This window comes from Benincasa hispida, chromosome 11 (genome assembly GCF_027475165.1).
Source record: "Benincasa hispida cultivar pf3 chromosome 11, pf3_genome.v1.1, whole genome shotgun sequence".
Taxonomy (NCBI): Eukaryota; Viridiplantae; Streptophyta; class Magnoliopsida; order Cucurbitales; family Cucurbitaceae; genus Benincasa; species Benincasa hispida.
This window is the reverse complement of record NC_143488.1, coordinates 38,425,017-38,446,231: the sequence shown is the minus strand read 5'-3', so window position 1 is coordinate 38,446,231 and position 21,215 is coordinate 38,425,017. Positions and strand designations below refer to the sequence as shown.

The 21,215-nt window shown below is 35.4% G+C and overlaps 1 protein-coding gene across 1 annotated transcript; it reads left to right on the top strand.

The window, feature by feature from the left end:
- The first annotated feature begins 18,396 nt into the window (after positions 1 to 18,396).
- On the top strand, positions 18,397 to 20,211 carry LOC120092083 (uncharacterized). Its single transcript, XM_039050284.2, has 2 exons — positions 18,397 to 19,220; positions 19,366 to 20,211. The coding sequence occupies exons 1-2, from the start codon at positions 18,550 to 18,552 to the stop codon at positions 20,060 to 20,062; spliced, it is 1,368 nt and encodes a 455-aa protein (XP_038906212.1). The 5' UTR covers positions 18,397 to 18,549; the 3' UTR covers positions 20,063 to 20,211.
- Positions 20,212 to 21,215: the final 1,004 nt, after the last annotated feature.

The following is a 21,215-nucleotide window of genomic DNA, read 5'->3' as shown; positions in this document are numbered from 1 at the left end:
GGATGGTGTTGAAATTTGTACAACTAAACTGGAAAATAACTTGTATGTGCTAAGACCGTTAGCCTTAAGTTCCCTCCATAACATAGAGATGTTTAAATCTGTCATAACTCAATCTAAACGTCAAAGAGTTTCCCCATAAGAAAATGCTTAATTTTGGCATCTTCGAATAGGGCACATCAATCTCAATATGATTGAGAGATTGGTGAAGAATGGCCTTTTAAACGAGTTAGAAGAAAATTCTTTACCAGTGTGCAAATCTTGCCTTGAGGGTAAGATGACTAAAAGATCTTTTACTGGGAAAGGTTATCGAGTTAAAGAGCCTCTACAATTAGTACATTCTAACCTTTGCGGTCCTATGAATGTGCGAGCTCGAGAAGGCTATGAGTACTTATCAATTTTACTTGTGATTACTCTAGATATGGGTATGTTTATCTGATGCAATAAAAGTCTGAATCTTTTGAAAAGTTCAAAGTATTCAAGGCTGAAGTTGAGAATGCTTTGGATAGACGGATTAAAACACTTCGATCAGATCGAGGTGGAGAGTTTTTGGATCCATGGTTTCAAGACTATTTATTAAAACATGGAATCATTTCCCAATTCTCAGCACCGGGTACACCTCAGTAGAATGGTGTAGCAGAGAGGAGAAATAGAACCTTGTTGGACATGGTTCGTTCGATGATGAGTTACGCTTCCTTACCAGTCTCGTTTAGGGTTTCGCACTGGAGATTGCGGTACACTCCTTCCAAGAGTGTTGCGAGAATACCTCTAGAGTTGTGGAACGAGCGTAAAGCTAGTTTACGTCACTTCCGCATATGGGGTTGCCCAGCACATGTGCTTGAGGCAAATCCCAAGATGTTGGAATCATGGTCGAGGTTGTGCCTCTTTGTAGGCTACCCCAAAGGTACACAAAGGGGTTACTTTTATGATCCATCCAAAAAAAAAGTGTTTGTTTCCACGAATGCTACTTTTCTAGAGGAGGATCATATCAGGGAGCACAGTCCACGTAGTAAAGTCATGTTACGTGAGCTTTCCAACGAAACTACTGAAACTTCAACAAAAACTGTTGAAGGACCTGCTTCATCAGCAAGAGTTTTTTATGATAGTTCATCTGGTAGGTCGGTTCCACCTCAAGAGTTGAGGGAACCTCGACGTAGTGAGAGGGTTACGAACCTGCCTGATCGCTATCTGGGTTTCAGAGAAATCCTAGCTATGGTGGCAGATGGCAACGTTGAGGATCTGTTGTTTTATCAAAAGGCAATGGATGATGTTGACTGGGATGAATGGGTCAAATCCATGAATATCGAGATGGAGTCAATGTATTTCAACTCAGTATGGGATTTTGTAGGTCAGCCTGATGGGGTAATACCTATAGGTTGTAAATGGATAAACAAGTGCAAACGGGATACTGATGAAAAGATGCAAACCTTTAAGGCTCGACTTGTGGTAAAGGTTTATAACCAGGTGAAGGGAGTCGACTATGAGGAGACTTTCTCACCTATTACCATGTTAAAGTTTATTTGTATCCTCGTATCCATTATCGCTTATTATAATTGTGAGATCTGGAAAATGGACGTCAAGACGGCTTTTTTTAATGGTAATTTTGAGGAGACTATTTACATGGTGCAACCCGAAGGATTCATTGCACAAGGTCAAGAGAAAAAAGTTCGCAAACTGAATCGGTCCATTTATAGGCTGAAACAAGCATCTCGATCTTGGAATATTCGGTTTGATATTGCGATCAAATCATATGGCTTTGACCAAAACATTGATAAACCTTGTGTTTACAAGAAGATCGTCAAAAATTTAGTAGTTTTCTTAGTGTTATATATATACGGTATACTATTCATTGGGAATGATGTAGCTCTACTGATTATGTTCAGAACTAGCTAGCAACTCAATTCTAAATGAAAGATTTGGGAGAGGCTCAATTTGTTCTGGGTATACAGATCTTTTGGGATCGTAAGAACAAAGTGTTAATGATGTCTCAGACATTGTATATTGATAAGATCTTGCTTAAGTACTCGATGCAGGACTTCAAAAGGGGCCTACTGCCATTCAGACATGGAGTCACTTTGTTTAAGGACATGTGTCCTAAGACACCTCAAGAGGTTGAGGAGATGTGACGGGTCCCATATGCATCTGTCGTTGGCAATTTGATGTATGTGATGCTCTGCACTAGGCTAGACATCTGCTATGTTGTAGGAATAGTCAGTAGATATCAATCTAACCCAGGCTAGGGTCACTGGACCGCAAAAATCCTCAAATATCTTCGGAGAATAAGGGACTACATGCTCATGTATGGGTCTAGGGATTTGATCCTTACTGGATACACGAATTCTGACTTTCAGATTGATAAGGACTCTCGGAAGTCCACTTCAAGGTCAGTTTTTACTCTTACAGAGGAACTGTAGTGTAGCGGAGCACTAAGTAGGGGTGCATCCCCGAATCTACGATTGAGGCCGAGTACGTAGCGGCTTGTGAAGCTGCTCAGGAGGCCGTCTGGCTCAGAAAGTTCTTGACAGAGCTGAAAGTTATTTCAGATATGTCTAGGCCCATCACCCAATAGTGGTGCTTTGGCGAACTCCAAGGAGACCATAAGTCACAAGCGCGGCAAACACATAGAGTGGAAGTATCATCTGATCCGCGAGATAGTGCATCTAGGAGACGTGATCGTCACGAAGATTGACTCGGAGCACAATGTTGCTAACCTATTTATGAAGAATCTCACGACTACAGTGTTTGAGGGTCACCTTCAGAGCATGGGTCTACGGGACCGCCCGCAGCTGAACTAGGGCAAGTGAGAGATTTTATTGTACTGGGTTTTTATGCCCTAGTTTATTGTTTTGTACTTGTTTTTGTACACTCCACTTCACTTTAGGACAAGTGGGAGATTGTTGGGGTCGATGCCCTAAAGTCTCGTATCTTGTAGTTTGTAAACAGTTTGTACGAACACTTGTGATGTATAATATATGATATTTACTTCACTTCTTGACTTTGCACATTGGATGTTTTATTTGCTTTACCACAAATCAATAAACTAAAATCTCTAGTTATCATTATGTAACTTAAGCATGTATGTGATGACATACAAGTGGATCATGTCTAAAGTGAAAACCAAAATGGTCTGTAGTATATGGATATAGGAAGGAAACCTTATCTTGATAACGCTACGAATGTGACCTGCTTTGTGGAATAGTTACAAGGGTCGTGACTTGCTACAGATGATCTAATCCTGATCATTCATATGTGGACGTGCAAGCGGGGGCGTCCTATACAAAGAGTTTGTATAAGACTTGACCACGAAGTGTTAACATCTCATTATATAACCTCGTTCATGACAGAGACTTCACTTCATTAGGATGACCATATGTAACATGACCTCAATCCTGAGTGAGTTGGGAATTTCTGCCATTGAGGGTGATTCTTTGATTTGCTAGGGTGCGAGTGGCTAGAGCGCCGACTCAAACTACCACTTTAAAGATTCGTCTAATTTGGGAGCTAGGAGCTCAGCTACACAAATGAAGTTCACTCCTTCCCCGAAGTAGAGGTAAGTAGATAGATTGCTCCCTTAAGGGTTGATCTCGGGGCTTGAACAATGTGGCACCACACATCTTCTCATGGTCTAAGAGTGTTCACATATAGTAGGACTATGTTATATTGTTCATTAGAGGGATCAGTGGTACTTAAGGAGTAAGATGTAACTATAGGGGAAAACGGAAAATTGACCCAGTTGTGCTTACAAGCATTTGTGAAAGGTCATCGTATTAATGATTGGTTATATCTGATGGACATAGAAATATATCTGTAGTAAGAAGAGTTTAACTGTCGATCTTTAGTGGAATGTCTGACAGTTAACGGATGGTGGATATCGTGGCTAAAGAGTTTAGTTAGTTATTCACGTACCATTAGAGCTTCGAGCCATAGGTCCATAAAGTCCCCTTGGTAACTTGAATGCAAGTTGAGAATCAGTTTTTAGGTCAATTTGAAATGTTTAAATTGACAAGAGGGAGTTCGATTATATATGATATAATTGAACTAGTTAATTATAAATGATATAATTGACTTTATGCATGAGATGTATTAATTTGGAGGAAATTGGATATAAATATGATTTATATCTAGTGGAGGAAAAATATTATGGTTAATATATGATATTAAACCATAGGTTATGAATATAATGTGATTATATTTATTATTTTTAATTGGACAGTTATGGGATAATTAGCCAGCGTCTCTTCTGTTTTCATAACTGATGAGTAAGATAGAGAATTGTTTTGAGACGCTTAAATAGCTCACAGTGTATTGCGATTCAAGATAGTCATCACTTAGTAAATTAGAGCATATACAATAGTGCTGTTTACTAAAAGATCGCTTACACCCGCACGCACTACTTACTATACGATCGCTTATCTTTTATTAAACGATTATTTAGTGCCAGAGCTTTACTAAACGATCGTAAAGATGATCGCTTAGCTTTTCGTATACTTCACTTAAACGATCAAGCATTTTGTCTATACGATAGACGAGTCTTTCTTCCACTTGCTCGATTGCTGTATACGGTCTATTTTCCTCCTCCCCTCTATCAAATTTGAATAAAGCCCACCCTGTGGATTCTCACTCCGAGAATACTGAAGGCTCCGAGTGGTGGTTTCGTCCCCATTTTCTTGTGTTCATGAAAAGTTGTTCGTGTAGACGATCGGAGTGTTGTTGTTCAATTACTTGTTGTTCTAGAGAGAATGATAGGTCATTTGTGGAAAGAGCAAGATTTCAAGTGAAGAAAAGTCTTCAACTAGTATATTCTCTCGGTCTCTTATTTATTTATCCTTTAAGCATGCCAGTAGTTTAGCCTTGTGAACACATATCTGTATGTTTGAATGTATGTGTGGAAATTCTGTCACAATGAATTAGAAAGATCTGCTTCCACTTATAGGTACTCTTGTATAAGAGTTTCTTCAGATGGAGCCTCTAAACTTAAAGATAGAGAAACATCGACAAGACCTTCGCATTTGGGTTTGACAAAGCATCGGCAAATCCTCTACATTTAAGTTTGATGAAGCATCGGTCAATCCTCTACACTTGAGCTTAAAGAATCGGCGAATCCTCTGCATTTGAGCTTGAAGCATTAGCAAATCCTCTGCACTTGATTTTGAGGAAGCATCGATGAATCTTCAATTGAGCTTGACTTCGCAACTTTGAGCATGAAGATGACGTTGCAAAGCCTCCATACTTGAGTATGAAGATAAAGCATCGATGAAACCTCTAAACTTGAAGATGGAGGAGCATCAATGAAGCTTTTAAATTTGAAGATTGAAGAGCATCGACGAAGCCTCTGAACTCAAAGATGGAAGAGCATCCAAGTTTGATTTTGAAGATGAAGCTAAGTGTATTCCAATTGTGTGTCTTTTATTTACTGTGCTAGCTCCTTATGAGAGATGAGCATCTTTAATTTGTTGTGTTGTTCCCAATGGGAATGAACATCTTCAATCTGGAATGTCATTCTTTAATAGGGATGATTAACATCAATCTTGTAGTATCATACATAGGTAGTTGTGGTACCCTTTTTGATGAACTAAACTTAAATTTCTTTAAGTTGCTTTCGTACCCCTAAAGAAAGGGATAAAAAATGGCGTATTCAAGTTTTTTTTTAACTGGACTGAACTTGAAGTTTCTTTCAAGCTACCTATGTACCCTTCATACTGATAGGGATCAAGTCATAATGTAGTTCTAAAAGATTTTTTTTTTTTATGCGCGACTGAACTTAAATTTCTCTAAGTTTCCTACGTATTCTTTATAATGACAGGGATCAAGTTGTAACGTAGTTCGTACAAAGATTTTTTTTTTTTTGAGGGGGGCGTTCACATTTTAAGCTCATGCAGCCCAAGAGCATCATGCAATTTAGGCTCTTACGATGAGGAGCTTCTTCATTTAAACTTCAAACGCTCTTATTTCATCATGGTTTTGATCATCATCTTCATTTGTAGGATTCGTCAATATGATGAGTTTTGGCTTCAATATGAAGGAACTTTCTGTACTTATGTCAACATAAAATTTCCTCTTCATGCGTGAAGGGACACGACTGTGAATCTTTTAGTCGTTGTTTTCATCATGGAATGAAGTTGCTTTCAAGATTTTCATCCTTCCTTTATGTTGTTCGCTTGTTGTCTTGAGATGATCAAAAGCAGATGCTAAAGGTCGATCTTTCTTTGATGTGGATATACTTAGCCTTTTGAAGGCTGAATTTCGAGTAGAAGTAATATTGGACATTGGTCTTCTTCTCCTACTGTGGCCATATTCAATCTTTGAAAGACTGAAGATCGAGCACTTGAAGGCTTAATACAATCGAAGACAAAAGTTCTTTGCTTCATTTATTCTGAGTCGTTAACTTCTTCAGCAATTATATGATTGTTGTTGACTTCCACTATGTTGACAGTGTGACATGCAATAACTTTTGATACTTTCTCTAGATGATTATTGAGAAAGCTTCTTAGGAGAAATTCTGCCAAAATTTTCAGTCGTCGGAATTGAGGGAAATCCTTATCTTCTTTCTTAGCATGCTTAGGCTTCCATGTCATGTTTTTGCCTTTCTTTTTATGAGTCTATTCCTTCTTCTATAGCTTCGATAGGAACGCGACTCTTTTTGGGTGGAGTTTGGTTGTCTTCCTTTTTGACGAGTCACAACTATCCACCCTTGGTTGTCATCTTCAACGAGCTCATCTTTCTTTTTGGAATTTGATTTTTGAATCTCTTGTTGGAACCAAACAACTATAGGCTCGAATGCTCTAGACTGGATCAGGCTTTGTCTTTGAGCATGGGACACAACAGGTTGGAACATTTAAAGTTACCGCTACTGTAGCGTGATTTGTCTGAGTTACTTCATCCAAATCTACCTCAATCTTCTTTTCACAAGCCAACTTTAGAATTCGTTCCTTCAGCACGAAGCACCTTTCAACTGGGTGACTAACAACCTGATGATACTTGCAGTAGTTAGGATCATCTACTTTTCCAATTTGTTCCGGCCGCTTGCATTCGGACAGCTAAATAAGTTGCTTCTCTAGCAGTTGCTTCAACATATCTGCCACATCAGAGTCAGGAAATGGATAAACCTTCTCCTATCTTTCTTTAAGAGTTGGACAACATCTCTCACCCTCATTGTGCCTTCTTTCAAATTTTGTTTGTTTAAGAGTTGGACAACGTCTCTCACCCTCATTGTGCCTTCTTTCAAATTTTGTTTGTTTTTCTTTGGAGAAAAATTTCAGCGGGGTCACATAAACAACCATAGATTCTTTTGTGGCACTATCTATGATATTTTTATTACCCTTGGCTTCATTCTTGTATTTTCTCCCTTCAGGGACTAGGAAATCTGTAGTTCCCCTGTTGGCGATATTCAGCTCCATATCATGAGCACATGTTTTCAACTCCTCAAACGTACGAGGTTTTATACCTTATAGGATGTAGAGAAGCTCTCAGTGCATGCCTTGAATGCACGTCTCCACTATAGATAATTCAGTGAGTCTATATTTGCAATCCAGACTCAAAGCTGTCCATTGATTGATGTAATCAAAGATTGTCTCTCCCTTCCGCTGTTTGGTGTTCGTTAGTTCCATCATGCTAACAGTGCATCTTGTACTGTAGAAGCGGTTCAAGAACTCCCTTTCTAGCTGTTCCCAACTTTCAATCACTTCTGGCTCTAAATCAGTATACCAATCGAAAGCATTTCCTTTCATTATATGGACAAACTACTTGACTAGCTGGTCTCCTCTGGTTCTTGCATTTTCACAGGTTTTAATGAAGTGTGCCACATGTTGTTTTGGATTGCTCTTTCCATCGAACTGCTGGAAGTTTGGAGGTTGATACCCAGCTGGCATTCTTAGGTTATCGATTCTCTTAGTGTACGACTTGGAGTATATAAAGAAGGACTGTGATGGTCCACCGTACTGAGCCCTTATAGAGTTTGTAATCATATCCTGCAACTGTTGAATTAACAGGGTGGCGACAGAGGTAGATTGTTACAGCTGGTCTTCCTGCAAGACAGTCTTTCCTTTGTCATTGGCTTTTGTAGCTGGAGATTAACTCGACTCGGCAGTTTCTCGAGCCTGTATTTCATCTTTTAAAGCAGCGATTTCATGATCTTGCTCTTCTACAGCTTTCATTAGGAGATTTATCTTTATCTCCATCTTTTCCATGGTTGACTCGGTCATTGTATTAGTCATCATGATAGACACTACATCAAAATGTGATTCTTTCTCTGATAGATCAGTAGCAGATGCATAGTTGTCGAACAAAGGATTTTCTCTGATGACGATCCCACCTTTAAGAGAATCCATCAACTGGTCCCAGATTTTCTCTGTGATGATAGAGCTTATGTAAGTGTTGTTTGCGATGGTAGCTATGGATGCAGCTTTCTTTGGTGCCATTTGTAGATTTGTAGATTTGTTGACTTGAATGATGAGAGAGAGATGAGAGGTAGAGATGTCCCACTAGGCGTACCAATTTGTTCGCATGAGACTTCAAGAGAAATTTATTTCGTGGAACTTATACTTTGTATTTGTATTAATTTTGTGGAAAGTGAGTACAATCTCTAATACATAATATTTTGATGCTTTCAAAATAAACTATAGTCTTTAAGCTGGTTGATCTTCTTGAATGATCGACCTTTGGGCTTGTTGATCTTCTTGGATGAACGGCCTTTGAGCTTTTCAATCTTCTTGGATGATCGGCCTTTGGGCTTGATGATCTTCTTGGATGATTGGGCTTGATGATCTTCTTGGATGATCGGCTTTTAGGTTTGTTGATCTTCTCGGATGATTGACCTTTAGGCTTAATGATCTTCCTGGAGGATTAATGTTCGCACGAGGCTTCCGGAGAAACTTTTTTCATGGAGTTGAACTTGAGTTGGTGTTGATGTTGATGTTGATTTGATGCGATGTGGTTCGATCTCTAGTACTTGACCCTCTGATTCTCTCTCAGTTGAATGCGTACGCTTGATGTATAGAAGTAGAGTGTGTGGATGTTCTTGAGCTCGGAGTCTTGGAAGAATGCTTGTATCTTCAAAGGACTTCAGTCATCAAGTGTGGTCAAAATGCTTGTATCTTCAAGGCGACTTCAGTCTTTAGAATGCTTGTATCTTCAAAGGACTCCAGTCTTCAAAACGCTTGTATCTTCAAAGGACTTCGGTCTTCAGACTACTTGTATCTCCAAATGACTTCATTCTTCAAGTGTGGTCAAAATGCTTGTATCTTCAAAGGACTTTCTTCAATTGTGGTCAGCTTCAAGAGTCAAGGAGTCTTCTTATTGTAGAGGATTCCCTCTAAGCTCTCTGGAGTGTAGAATTGTTGACCCTTGTAACGAGAAGAGCTCTTCTATTTATAGAACTCTCTGATGGGTCTCATGGACTTGGGCCTGGTCTTTGGGCTCAATTAATTGGACTTGGACCTGACCTTTGGGCCCTATTAATTAGACTCGGGCTTGACCTTTGGGCTCTATTAATTGGACTCGTATCTGACCTTTGGGCCCAATTAATTGGATTTGGGCCCATTTTGGCATTTAAGGCCCAAATTAAGCCCATATTTTGGCGTAACTGGACCAATGCTCAAATTATAACGTCAAATTGGACAAAATTAATTTTACTTAACCCAACGTTTGTGACGGGAACACATGACGTCATCAGTATCCATCTTCAATTCCAATTTGGGACCCACATCGACTCTTAACTGATCCCAAATTTGTTGATTTTGGCATTTCGTCATTAATTTAATAAATGACATGATGATATGTGATTGGTCCGAAATTTCTCTCCCAACAAATAGCTTGAGTATAAAATTTTTTGTCCATGTATTCTATCTTCTCCAATAATGCACGCATTTTTAAAATGGACTTTTCAACTCTCTATAACATTTTTCATTTAATAAACTCACTAGATATATGGTTTTGTGTTGGCCAACATCTTTTATCCTAATTTTTCATTCTATAATCAAATTTTTTATTATACAAAATATTTAGGTATAATAGAATGTGTTGAAATTAATTTTAATTGATGAATAAATATCATAATATAATTATTAGCGAAATATTATAAAAACTCATTTGATTGATTTTATAGTTTAAAAGACAATAGATACGTATATATAAAACGTCGTCACTTTCCCAAACACAAAAATCGGAAGACTCACATAGACAAGTGCAGAAGGAAGAAATCTGAATAGTTTTTACCATCAAGTTTTAAGAAAGACGAAAATGCACTATTTACAATTTTTTAAAAAAAATTCTTATCATTTTAATAAACATTTTTAAAATCTAAAAGAAAAAACAGAAAAGTCAATTTATACTGAACATACTTATTTTTCAAAAATAAAAAAATCAATTAGTTATCGAATTACTCTTAAACATATGTCTGATATCACATGGCAAAATCAGTAGCTAGTCACATTTAAAAAATAGGAAATTTGTAATGAGTAGCAAAAATAAACATAAGGGTATTTATAAATATAGCAATGGTTTTCTAAAATTGCAAATGTAGCAAAAAATTAAACCTAATTTCCTATTTTTTATTTATGATTTTACCTAGAGGTGTTCAAATAACCCGACAATCGGAACAATTCGGACTACCCAACCCAAAATGTAAGGATTGGGTTGGGTTAGTTTTATTCTTGGATTGAGTTGGGTAAACTTTTTCTATTTTGGTTGGGTTGGATTGGGTGGTGGGTTGACTAAAAAAAATTGGATTGACCCAACCCAACCCGAATTTTATATATATGAATAAAAAAACATACATATATACATACATGTGTGTATATATATTTTTCTTTGTTTAAAGTTTGATTACTTCATGTTGATTAATATGTGAATTTTTCATATTTTGTTCTTTTAAAATTGTTATCATATTTGTCTTTGTCTAAAGTTTACAACAAATATCATAAATATTTGGTATTTAGCATTGAATTTTATGAGATTTTAGTTATTAGTCATTTGTTGTTTATAAATTTACATATTTTTAAATAAAAAGAAAAAAATAAGTTATAACCTGACAACCCAACTCGAGTTTTAAGGGTTGGTTTGGAGATTTTACTTGGGTCTTTTGGTTGTCAATCTAACCAACTCGAATTTTTTGGTTGGTCCAAAAAACACCCTCAATCCAACCAAACCTGACCCATATACACCCCTAATTTTATCCTCATTTGTGTGTCAGGAGGTATATCTAATATACTTTATATTTTGGTATATCAATCAATTGATATACTTTTTTTTAGAGAATATCATTTATACAAATGATATATCATGACTTTATGTTATGGTCAACATTGTTTGTTTGTTGGGTTTTATGTTCTAAAACTCATGGTTTGTAAACAATAAAACTTATTCTGAAAATTCAATAAGTTATTATTGAAAATATGTATTGCTTATTTCATTTTAGAAATAAATTCAATAAACTAAAAGATTCATGACCATTATATGAGTACTTAAATTTTATGTAGAGACATAAAAGTAGATCAGGTTTGAGTAAATAATAAAAATGATTTATACTATATGAATGAGGTTGAGTGCCCGTTCTGGTAACACTATTGAATGCGGACCACTCTATAGTTGTTACAAAGAGTTGTAAAGTGCTACAACGATGTAATTCTAATTTATACATGTTATGACATGAGGAGTGGGGGCGTCCTGTGCAATGGGTTTGTATAAGATTGGAATACGAAATCAGTCACTCTTACTTTATAAATTGTTTACTATTTAAGACGGACTATTTCAAAGCGATGACCTAGGCAACTTGACCTTAATCCTGAGCTAACTATGAACTCCTCTTTATTCGGGATTATTCTTAGATTTGCATAGGTGAGGGCTGGCTCAACAGCGTCGGCACAATAAACCTCTTTTTTAGGGGTAACACCAAATAGATAGCTGGGGACATAGGGTGCAAGATGGAACTCAATACTACCCACTTTTAGGGATAGTAGCGAGGTTATTCCCTTAAGTGCTGACTCCGAGTCTTGAAAAGGGGCCCCACCCTCTCATTGGCTCGAGAGGGACTTTGTTTGTTGATCAGATCACAAATCAATTGTTCATTAGAGGGTCAGTAGGAATTAAGGAACAAGAGGTAATCTCGGGAGAAAAACAGACATTTGACCCAACCGTTATTATGAACAACATGTGAAGTGTTAACTTACTAATTATGGTTATATCAAGTAAACATAATATATCTACAGTGAGAGGAGTGCAACTATGGGCTTTAGTAGAGTGACCTATTAGTTAACGAATGAGGGTTAATTCGGTGTAAAGAGTTTAGCCAATTAATCTTGGATCATTGGAGCCCATGATGTGCAAGTCCACGAGGTCCCCCTACTAACTCATAAATGGATTAGTCTTAGAATAGTGTGATAAGTTAATTTGAAACGTTCAAATTAGAATTAAGGGAATTAGTAATTATATGAGATATAATTACGCGTTTAATTTTGAAATTAAACGGAATTGGAGAATCAATTAATATTTAAATATGATTTAAATATTAAATTTATGAATAGAGATTCATGATGGTGAAATTTGTGCAAAATTAATTTAATATTTGATATTAAATTAATTAAAATTAATTAACTTGTTTAATTAATTATTTATTATTGATTTTATTAGAAAATGAATTTATGAAATTAATTTTGTAAAATTAATAAAGTTTTCAATTTTTGAAAATCAAAATTGATTTTAGAAATCATTTTAAAATTTGAAAAATAATGAAAAATGAAAAGTTGGAAAACTCCATTACCTTCACCAAGTAGCTTATTAAAAGTCCACCATTTCTTGATTCAAATCTCCAAGCATGAGTGCTCTTCATGTAGCCTTTTCCATTGCATGATTGTCCTATAATAAATAGAGAAGATTGAAGTGGAAACCGTTAATGCAAATTTGTTGCTCTTGCTGAAGTTTTGTTGAAAACTAGTGAGGTTGAAGAAGATGTTCTTCAAGCTTCTACAGTGAGTTTCTTTTCCAAATTCCCTTCATTCAAGCTTATTTTGAGTCTCACGACTCAATCTAAGGCTCCAAAAGAATAATAAGGAAGACCTTGAGGTGGTTCACAACAAGAATTTTAGAAGATTTGCAGCTGAATTCGAGATTCAAGAGGTTCTACAAAGTTATTACTTGAAACCATCTTATTATTGTATGAGCATACTTTATTTATAGCCAAAATTAATGAATTAGAATGCTTATTGATCCTTGTTGCTTCCGCTGCATACTGATATACTCTTACATTTCGATTATGGAAAATATTATTTTTATTTTTGTGTTGATATATAGTTATTTTCATTCCATTAGTTCAGTTTTGATGTCGATAGTATATGTTAAACGCATTAATTTTGTAAGTGATATACCAAATATAAATTATATTAGTTAATCTATTTTATTTTCAATTTTTTGCAATGATTTTAATGATATATAAGTTATACTTAATACGATATATTAATTGTACATCAAATATTCAATATTTTATATATTAAATTTTAATATACTTGATTTATAAAGGGAAAAAAATCAACAATATTGTTAATATACCAAATATGAAGTATATCATTTAGAATGATACTTAAAGTTTAACATTGATATTTCAATTGTATATTAGTACTTATTCAAAATGAATTGCAAGAATATCATTAGTATATTAATGGTATGTCATAATGAGACGAAAATGCAATGCTAAGTATTTGGTGTACCAGATCAGCACCCATTCAATTTTTTTCTTAATTTATAAAATAGATGTGTTAATAGTATATCGGTAGTCATTAAAAATTTATTTCATGTATATTTTTATTATATCAACAATATATCACTCATGAACTAAATCCATTTGAAGTATTGTATTTGTGTATTAATAGTATGTCAATACTCATTCAAAATTCATTTTCAAGTATATATATTATTGGTGCACTAGTAATTATAGTTATGAACCTATTCAAAATTCATTCAAAATATAATTAGTTTATCAATATTATATTAATGCTCATAAAAATAATAAAAAATTATTATTAGTGTATTAATAGTATATCAACATTTCAATAAGATTGAAATTAAGTCCAAGCACTTCTTAACTAGTAAATATGGTTTATGAATGATAAATTTGGTATACCATTATGTATAAATTATATACTTTGTTTGGTATATTAGACAACTGATATACCAAATTAAAGTATAAATTTTGAACCAACCACAAATCGTCACGTCATTTACCAAATTAATGACAAAATTACAAATAGTTGAATTTGAGACTAATTAGAAGTTGACATGTGTCCCAACTTAAAATTGAAGACATATATTGGTTAATCTCGATGATGACATATGTTTTTGTCTTGATTGTTGGATTAAACTAATAATTTTGGTCTAACTAGATATCGGGAATTGGGGTAGATGACGAATTTTTTGGTTTCATTCGGAAAAATAGCAAAATCGTCCAGGAATAAGAATTATGGCAACTCATGTGACATGCACATGACCGCAAATTTCGAAATTCCTGATTTTCCCTTGACTTGTTTGGGAATGTTGTTGTCGTCGTAACCACAAATACAGAGTAATTCCAAAAGAGAAAGCAGAGTCGAGATTTATGTACAGGGTTATTGTTGTTGATGACATATGTTTTTGTCTTGACTGTTGGATTAAATTAATAATTTTGGTCTAATTAAATATGGGGAAATCACATTTGAAGACTGAAAAAAATAAATCACACTTGAAGACTTAAGTCTAGAATACAAACATTCTTCCAAGACTCCAACTTCAAGAGCACCCATGTGCTCTGTTTCCATACATCAAATGTATGCATTCAACTAAAAGAGAATAAGAGGATTTAATTACTAGAGATCGAAATACGTTTATCTGAAAATCTTGTATGAACAGTTAAATTTATAAATTTAAGTATGTATATATATATATATTTGGTATTATAATATTGTAATTAAGGAAAAGGAAAAAGAAAAATATTTAAAACATTGTATATTCAAGCTGATCTGACAGCTAGAGTTGTGCAAAAACAGTGCGAAAAGAAAGAAAAAAAAAAGGAAAATAAGTAAGACGATAAAATTCTGAAGGTGTCGTTCTGATCCTTAAGAACGTAATCAACGGGAGGGAACACAGGCGAACACAACTCCGGACTTCAGAAAACGACACCACACTTCCCCCAGCCGATATGTCGGACATGAATTGGGTTGTCAGAGATCAGATCCCAGTCCCTCACTCACACCCCCTGAAGTGGGACCCAGCCACGTTGGATACTGACAGATCGTGGGCCCCTTCCACACGTGTCAAAAGCTAAAACGACAACATTTCTTTGGTCGGATATGACGTGGCCGGATGGCAGCGTACGTGCGGGAAGTCTTTTTGCTAGGGCTTTTCCAGCTATTTATTATTATTATTATTATCACTTTCTTATTTTTATTATTTATGTAATCTGTATATTCAATATTCATTTTGTTTTAGAATCTCCCATCCCCACCATATATTTTACTTATTCATCCTTAGCTGCCAGGTCAAATCCCCTGAATTCTTCTTTCTGTGAGCTTGCTTCCTCCTTCCGCCACGTGTCCTGTCATTTATTTTTAATATTTTAAATAAAAATAAATTTTGGTTTTAATTCATTTTGGTCTTTGTTTTTAGGCTATAAATAACACTACAAATTAACTACTCCATAATTGACAAAACAACTTTTCAGGTAAAAGAATCATCATGGGAGGAAGTCCAAATTGCTAAAGCATGAGCAACTTTGTTTTCATCTCTAGGAATGTGATAAAAAAGAAATGAATTAACATTAACAGAGTTTCCACAAACAAAATATCCTCGATACAGAAGCTCAACTCAACAAAAGACATATCCTTCCTTCACAACAAGTTAATCACCTCTAATGCATTAGACTCCACCACAATCGACGAGTTGTTTCTAGCCCACTCAAATTGGACCATGATCAAACCTTCCAAAATGGCTTTAGCTTCATGTAAGTTAATGTCCCACCTCTTCTTAGTAAAATTAAAACCACATAGAATCTTCACCATCATGATCTTGGATAATCTACTCAAGACCACCATAGCCATGCTCCTTCGACCAAGCCATATCAACATTAAACTTCTAGCAATCTAGGTTGGACGAGGACCAACGTAGAGGGAGGGAGACACATTAAGGGCAAGGATTGAGAAGGAATCTCACTACCCAAACTTCTATTAGAACTTGCCCAACCAAGAAGATGAATATCAATTGTGCACTTGAAGGCAGCTAAATTAGATGTATCGTTCTTGAAACAAATTTCATTCCTCAAGTTCTAAAAATAATATTTCGGTCCTCAAGTTCTAAAAGTGCACCTTTATTCATTTTGATTCATATACAATTTTATTTACATATTTAGATACACGAACATTTTACTCATCAAATTGTTACAAAACTAAATTGCATGTTTGTAAATTAGTTTATTAGTGAACAAAAATCTATTTTCTTCTCAGTCAGTGACATATTCAAAAATTTTGTTGACGGAGGTTTTATAATTGAAAGACTGTAAGGAAGGAAAATTTGAAAAAATAAATATAAGGAGTGGGGCTTAAATTTGGGTTTGGAAGCTATATATATATATATAAAGAGCATAAAGTTGAGAGGGGATTGGAAACTCCTCCCCCTCCCCCGGGATTATACTAAATCCGTCGGTGTTCATTGCAACACATAAAAAAAGGCATGCCAAATTTCTACACATATGAACAAAACAATAATTTAATGACAAATTGGATTTATGTTAGCAATATTTTAACAAAATTGTATAGTCTTTAAAACATTATTGAGAGTAGATTTAAAAATTTTAAGGATTAAAGATGGAATTGAGAAAGACCTTGAAGATTAGAGACAGTTTAATATGTGTAAGATATCTCTAATATGTTTTTAAAAACTTTTTTTAAATATAACTTTGTCACATACGTAGAGTGAAAATTAAGAGACTAATATGTTAAATAATACAAGTATGTTCAAATTGGGGAAACAAATTTTTGGTTGTATATAAGGTAAAAACTTATATTTTTTATTAGAAAAAAAAATTATCATGACAAAAGTAACGATTTATATTGAGCCAATTATTGAAATTTGGAAGAAATAAAAATTTTAAAAATTGTGTATGATGGAGAACAATTGAGAGCTTTTTCATTTAGAAGTGGCTCAGAACAAGTTGTCACATGTTATTGCTAATATGATTATGAAGAGAAATATTGCCTTAAGAGGAAATTTAGGCATTTTATTAGCAAAGTTGCCTCTAGAGATCATCACTCCTATTATTTTATTTGCTTTGGTTACTTATATATCAATAAATTTTTTTTTCAATTAACAAAAATACTGCTTCATTCATTTCCCACTATAAAATAAAAGTTGGAAGTTACTTAGAAAAGGTTATAACGCTTAGCAAAGAAAATTATCGTGACCTCTTATGAAAAAAATAATTTTTTTTTAACGGTCGCCTTTTTTCAGAAAAAAGGTTTTCCCTTATAAATATCACAATTCGCCGCATTTTTTGGTAATTAGTTTGTGTATTTGTATGTATGTACATATACATGCATTCTAGATTTTTTTTTTTTTTAAAAAAAATTATATTACAAATTATGACATGAAAAATATTGAAAATGCTATAACTCACAAAAGAAATTATAGTAAAAGGGAATTTAGTTCTGGTAATTTAAATTGGTATGTGTTTTTTCTCCCGAGGTCAGAGGTTCAATCCCTCATTTTTCGACGTGGTTGATGAAAGATTAGTCGATGCTCAACTTTAAGCTATATCTCTTTCACATTATTTTTTTATTATTGTAAAAAGAAAATCATGATATCTTATATTTCACCTCTTAAGAGACAGTGTTCACCCAAAAGGAAAAAAAAAACATCTTAAGAGATAGACAACTAATATCAAGCTATAAAACATTTTCACTATATGAAGATTGAATTATATAAAAAAAAAAATATATAAAAAATTGAGCCTTCTTGATTAAAATATCATTTTGAATTTTAAATTATTTTTACTTTCAAACCTCAAATTTGAATCTAGTAGTTTATATTAGCATTTAATATTTAACCAATTTGATTAAAAATTAATTTTAAAAGATTAGATTTAAAATTTATTAAAAATAGAAAGATTAAAACTCAATAATTGGACTAAAATGAATTCAAATCATAATAAAAATTTTAAACTTAAAATGTTCGAGCTAAAAGAAAGGGAAAACCCCAATTAATTTTGACCCATTTTCGAAATATGGAGAATATTAACATCATACAATTTAATATTTTCCCTTAAATACTATAATTAAAAATAATGTTGGAAAAAAAAATTAAAAAAGGGAATATTAGTGGGGTTGTGGGACCGACCTCACAGTAGCTCTGCTGTATCCAAAAACAGCCAGCTATGGCTTCCAGCCTGTTTCATCTTCACATCCTCAATACTCTCTTAATATCTTCAATCCTTCTCTTCTCTTCTTCCCATTCACTTTTCGCCGGAAAATTCTCTCTCTTCTCGCTTCCTTCTCCTATTCTCCGGCGTACTTCGCCGGCGCCGCCTAATTCGTCTTCCTCATGGATCCCTGTCCCTTCCTTCGGATTCTAGTCGGAAACCTAGCCCTCAAGTTTCCAGTCGCCGCCAAACCCTCCTTCTCCGGTGTTTATCCTTCCAGTTCTCCATGCTTTTGCAAAATCAAACTCAACGATTTCCCGACGCAGTTCGTCACCGTTCCTCTCGTCGTCGACGGCGAAGCTTCTGGCGCGGTCGGTTCTTCTTCTTCTTCTTCTTCTTCTTCTGTTTCTTCTCAATCTCACTCGTCACTCGCCGCCTGCTTCAGCCTCAACAAATCTCAGATTGAAAAGCTTGTGAAGCGGAAAGATCCGTCAGTGAAGATCGAAGTCTACACCGGTCGCCTTGGTCCAGCTACTTGCAGCGGCGACGTCTTCGGAAGCTCCGCTAAGTTACTCGGCCGAATCATTGTGCCGGTGACCGGTTCGAGTTTGTCAGAAACTAAACCGTGCGTGTTTCAGAACGGCTGGACCGCAATAGGCGAGGGCAAAAAAGGATACTCGTCGGCTCAATTGCACTTGACGGTTCGTTCCGAGCCGGACCCGAGATTCGTGTTCCGGTTTGACGGTGAACCGGAGTGTAGTCCTCAGGTTTTTCAGGTGCAAGGAAGTGTACAGCAGCCGGTTTTTACTTGCAAATTCGGTTTCAGAAACGAACGAGATTGGGATCGTTCAAGGTATGTTAATGAATCTTTCGTGATCTTCTGTCTTTTTCCCGAGAAAATGCAAGAAAATTGCGAAGAAAATAGACGAACAGAGAGAAAATCAATTCGTTAGTTTCTTCTGTTACTAAATCTCGATTTGCTAAATTTCAATTTGTAGGTCGTCAATTACCGAACAAAGTAGCACGTCGAAGAGTTGGTTACCAAAGATCCGATCCGAAAGGGACCAATCGGCAAAAGAACGAAAAGGATGGTCCATAACGATCCACGACCTTTCCGGATCGCCGGTCGCCGCCGCGTCGATGGTGACACCGTTCGTACCATCGCCAGGATCTCACCGTGTTAGCCGCTCAAATCCCGGCGCGTGGCTGATTCTCCGCCCGGTCGATGGTAGCTGGCGCCCATGGGGCCGCCTCGAGGCATGGAGGGAGAGCGGCGGCTCCGATTCAATTGGATACCGGTTCGAGCTACTCCCGGCGACTTCCGCCGCCGCCACGCTAGCAAACTCCACCATAAGCTCTGGCAGCGGCGGGAGGTTCACGATTGACATGACGGGCAGCGCATCGCCAGCGATTAGCCCTAACGGAAGTTTCGATCTCGGGTCGGGATCGGGATCTCGACCCGGATCCGGGGATTTCGGGTACTTGACGGGGTATCAGTACAAAGGATTTGTGATGTCGACGATGGTGGAAGGGATGAAGAAGAAGAGTAGGAGGCCGGAGGTGGAGGTGGCGGTGCAGCACGTGACATGCACGGAGGACGCGGCGGTGTTCGTGGCGTTGGCGGCGGCGGTGGACCTGAGCATGGACGCCTGCAGGCTGTTCTCTCAGAAGCTAAGGAAGGAGCTGAGGCAATGAAAGGTTTTACTGTCGTTTTGTGTGAATGAGCTTGTCGTTTTGGGATTTCAGACACTTTTGTATTTTATATATTCATTTTTATATTTTCAATAGTTGAGTTGTACTTTTGTACAGAGGATGGATCAATAGATGCAGCGATTATTTTCTTATTTTTCGTATTATATTATTTGTCACCTTTTTTTTAAAAAAAAATATATATATATATATATATATATATATGTATATGTATTTTTGTAATTATTTAGAGCAAACCCATGCGAAGAATTGGAGAATTAAGAATCCAATGTTGGTAGTTGTACGAAAAAAAAATTCATAAATGAGATGGCACCATGTCAACTATCAAGATAATAATGAAAATAATATAATATTATAATACTTTTTTTTTTCTTCCAATTATTGTTGCTTAAAAAATGGCTTGAAATTAATACGTATTATGAACCATTAAAGTTATGCACTAATTGAGTTATTATTATTTAAAAGTGGTTACAATTTTCAAATTTAACGACAGTTATTTTTTAAAATCAATAATCAAGTTGTTACACTTTTCTTTATTAATCGAGAAGTTTCAAATATAAACTTTATAATAATTATCTTCAAAATTATCTGTGTGTATAATGTTTAACGTTTGAAATACATTCTTATTGATGAAACGTTTAATGTATAAATAGAAAACACTACCCATTAATGTAAAACCAATTCAACATCATTTCAAGTCCCATTCTTTTAAATGTTTTTTTTTCTTTCTTTTTTCTAATTATTGAGAAATGAAGTTTGCTAATTAACATTTATAAAATGAAACCCTTCCCATTTTATGTAATAACATCGAGATCTAACATGAAAAAGATGTTCAGGCTATGTGTTCTTTGTTTTGGAGATTGGTTAATACATCTAGATTAAATCTGTACAATTTAATGGTGTTTATATGACTCGACAATTCGAGTAACCTAAACTACTCCACCCAAATTATAAGGGTTGGATTGGACTATTCCTTTTTTTTTTTTTTTTTCTTTCTCTCCAGAAACCAATGTACTATATATAACTTAAGTTTTAGGGTTTTAAAACTCAAAGAAACTTCACTCTCTCTCAAACTCAACATCGCTCTCTCTTAGCCTTCTCTCTGTCACTTTGACGCGTTTCCTACTCTCAGTCTCAA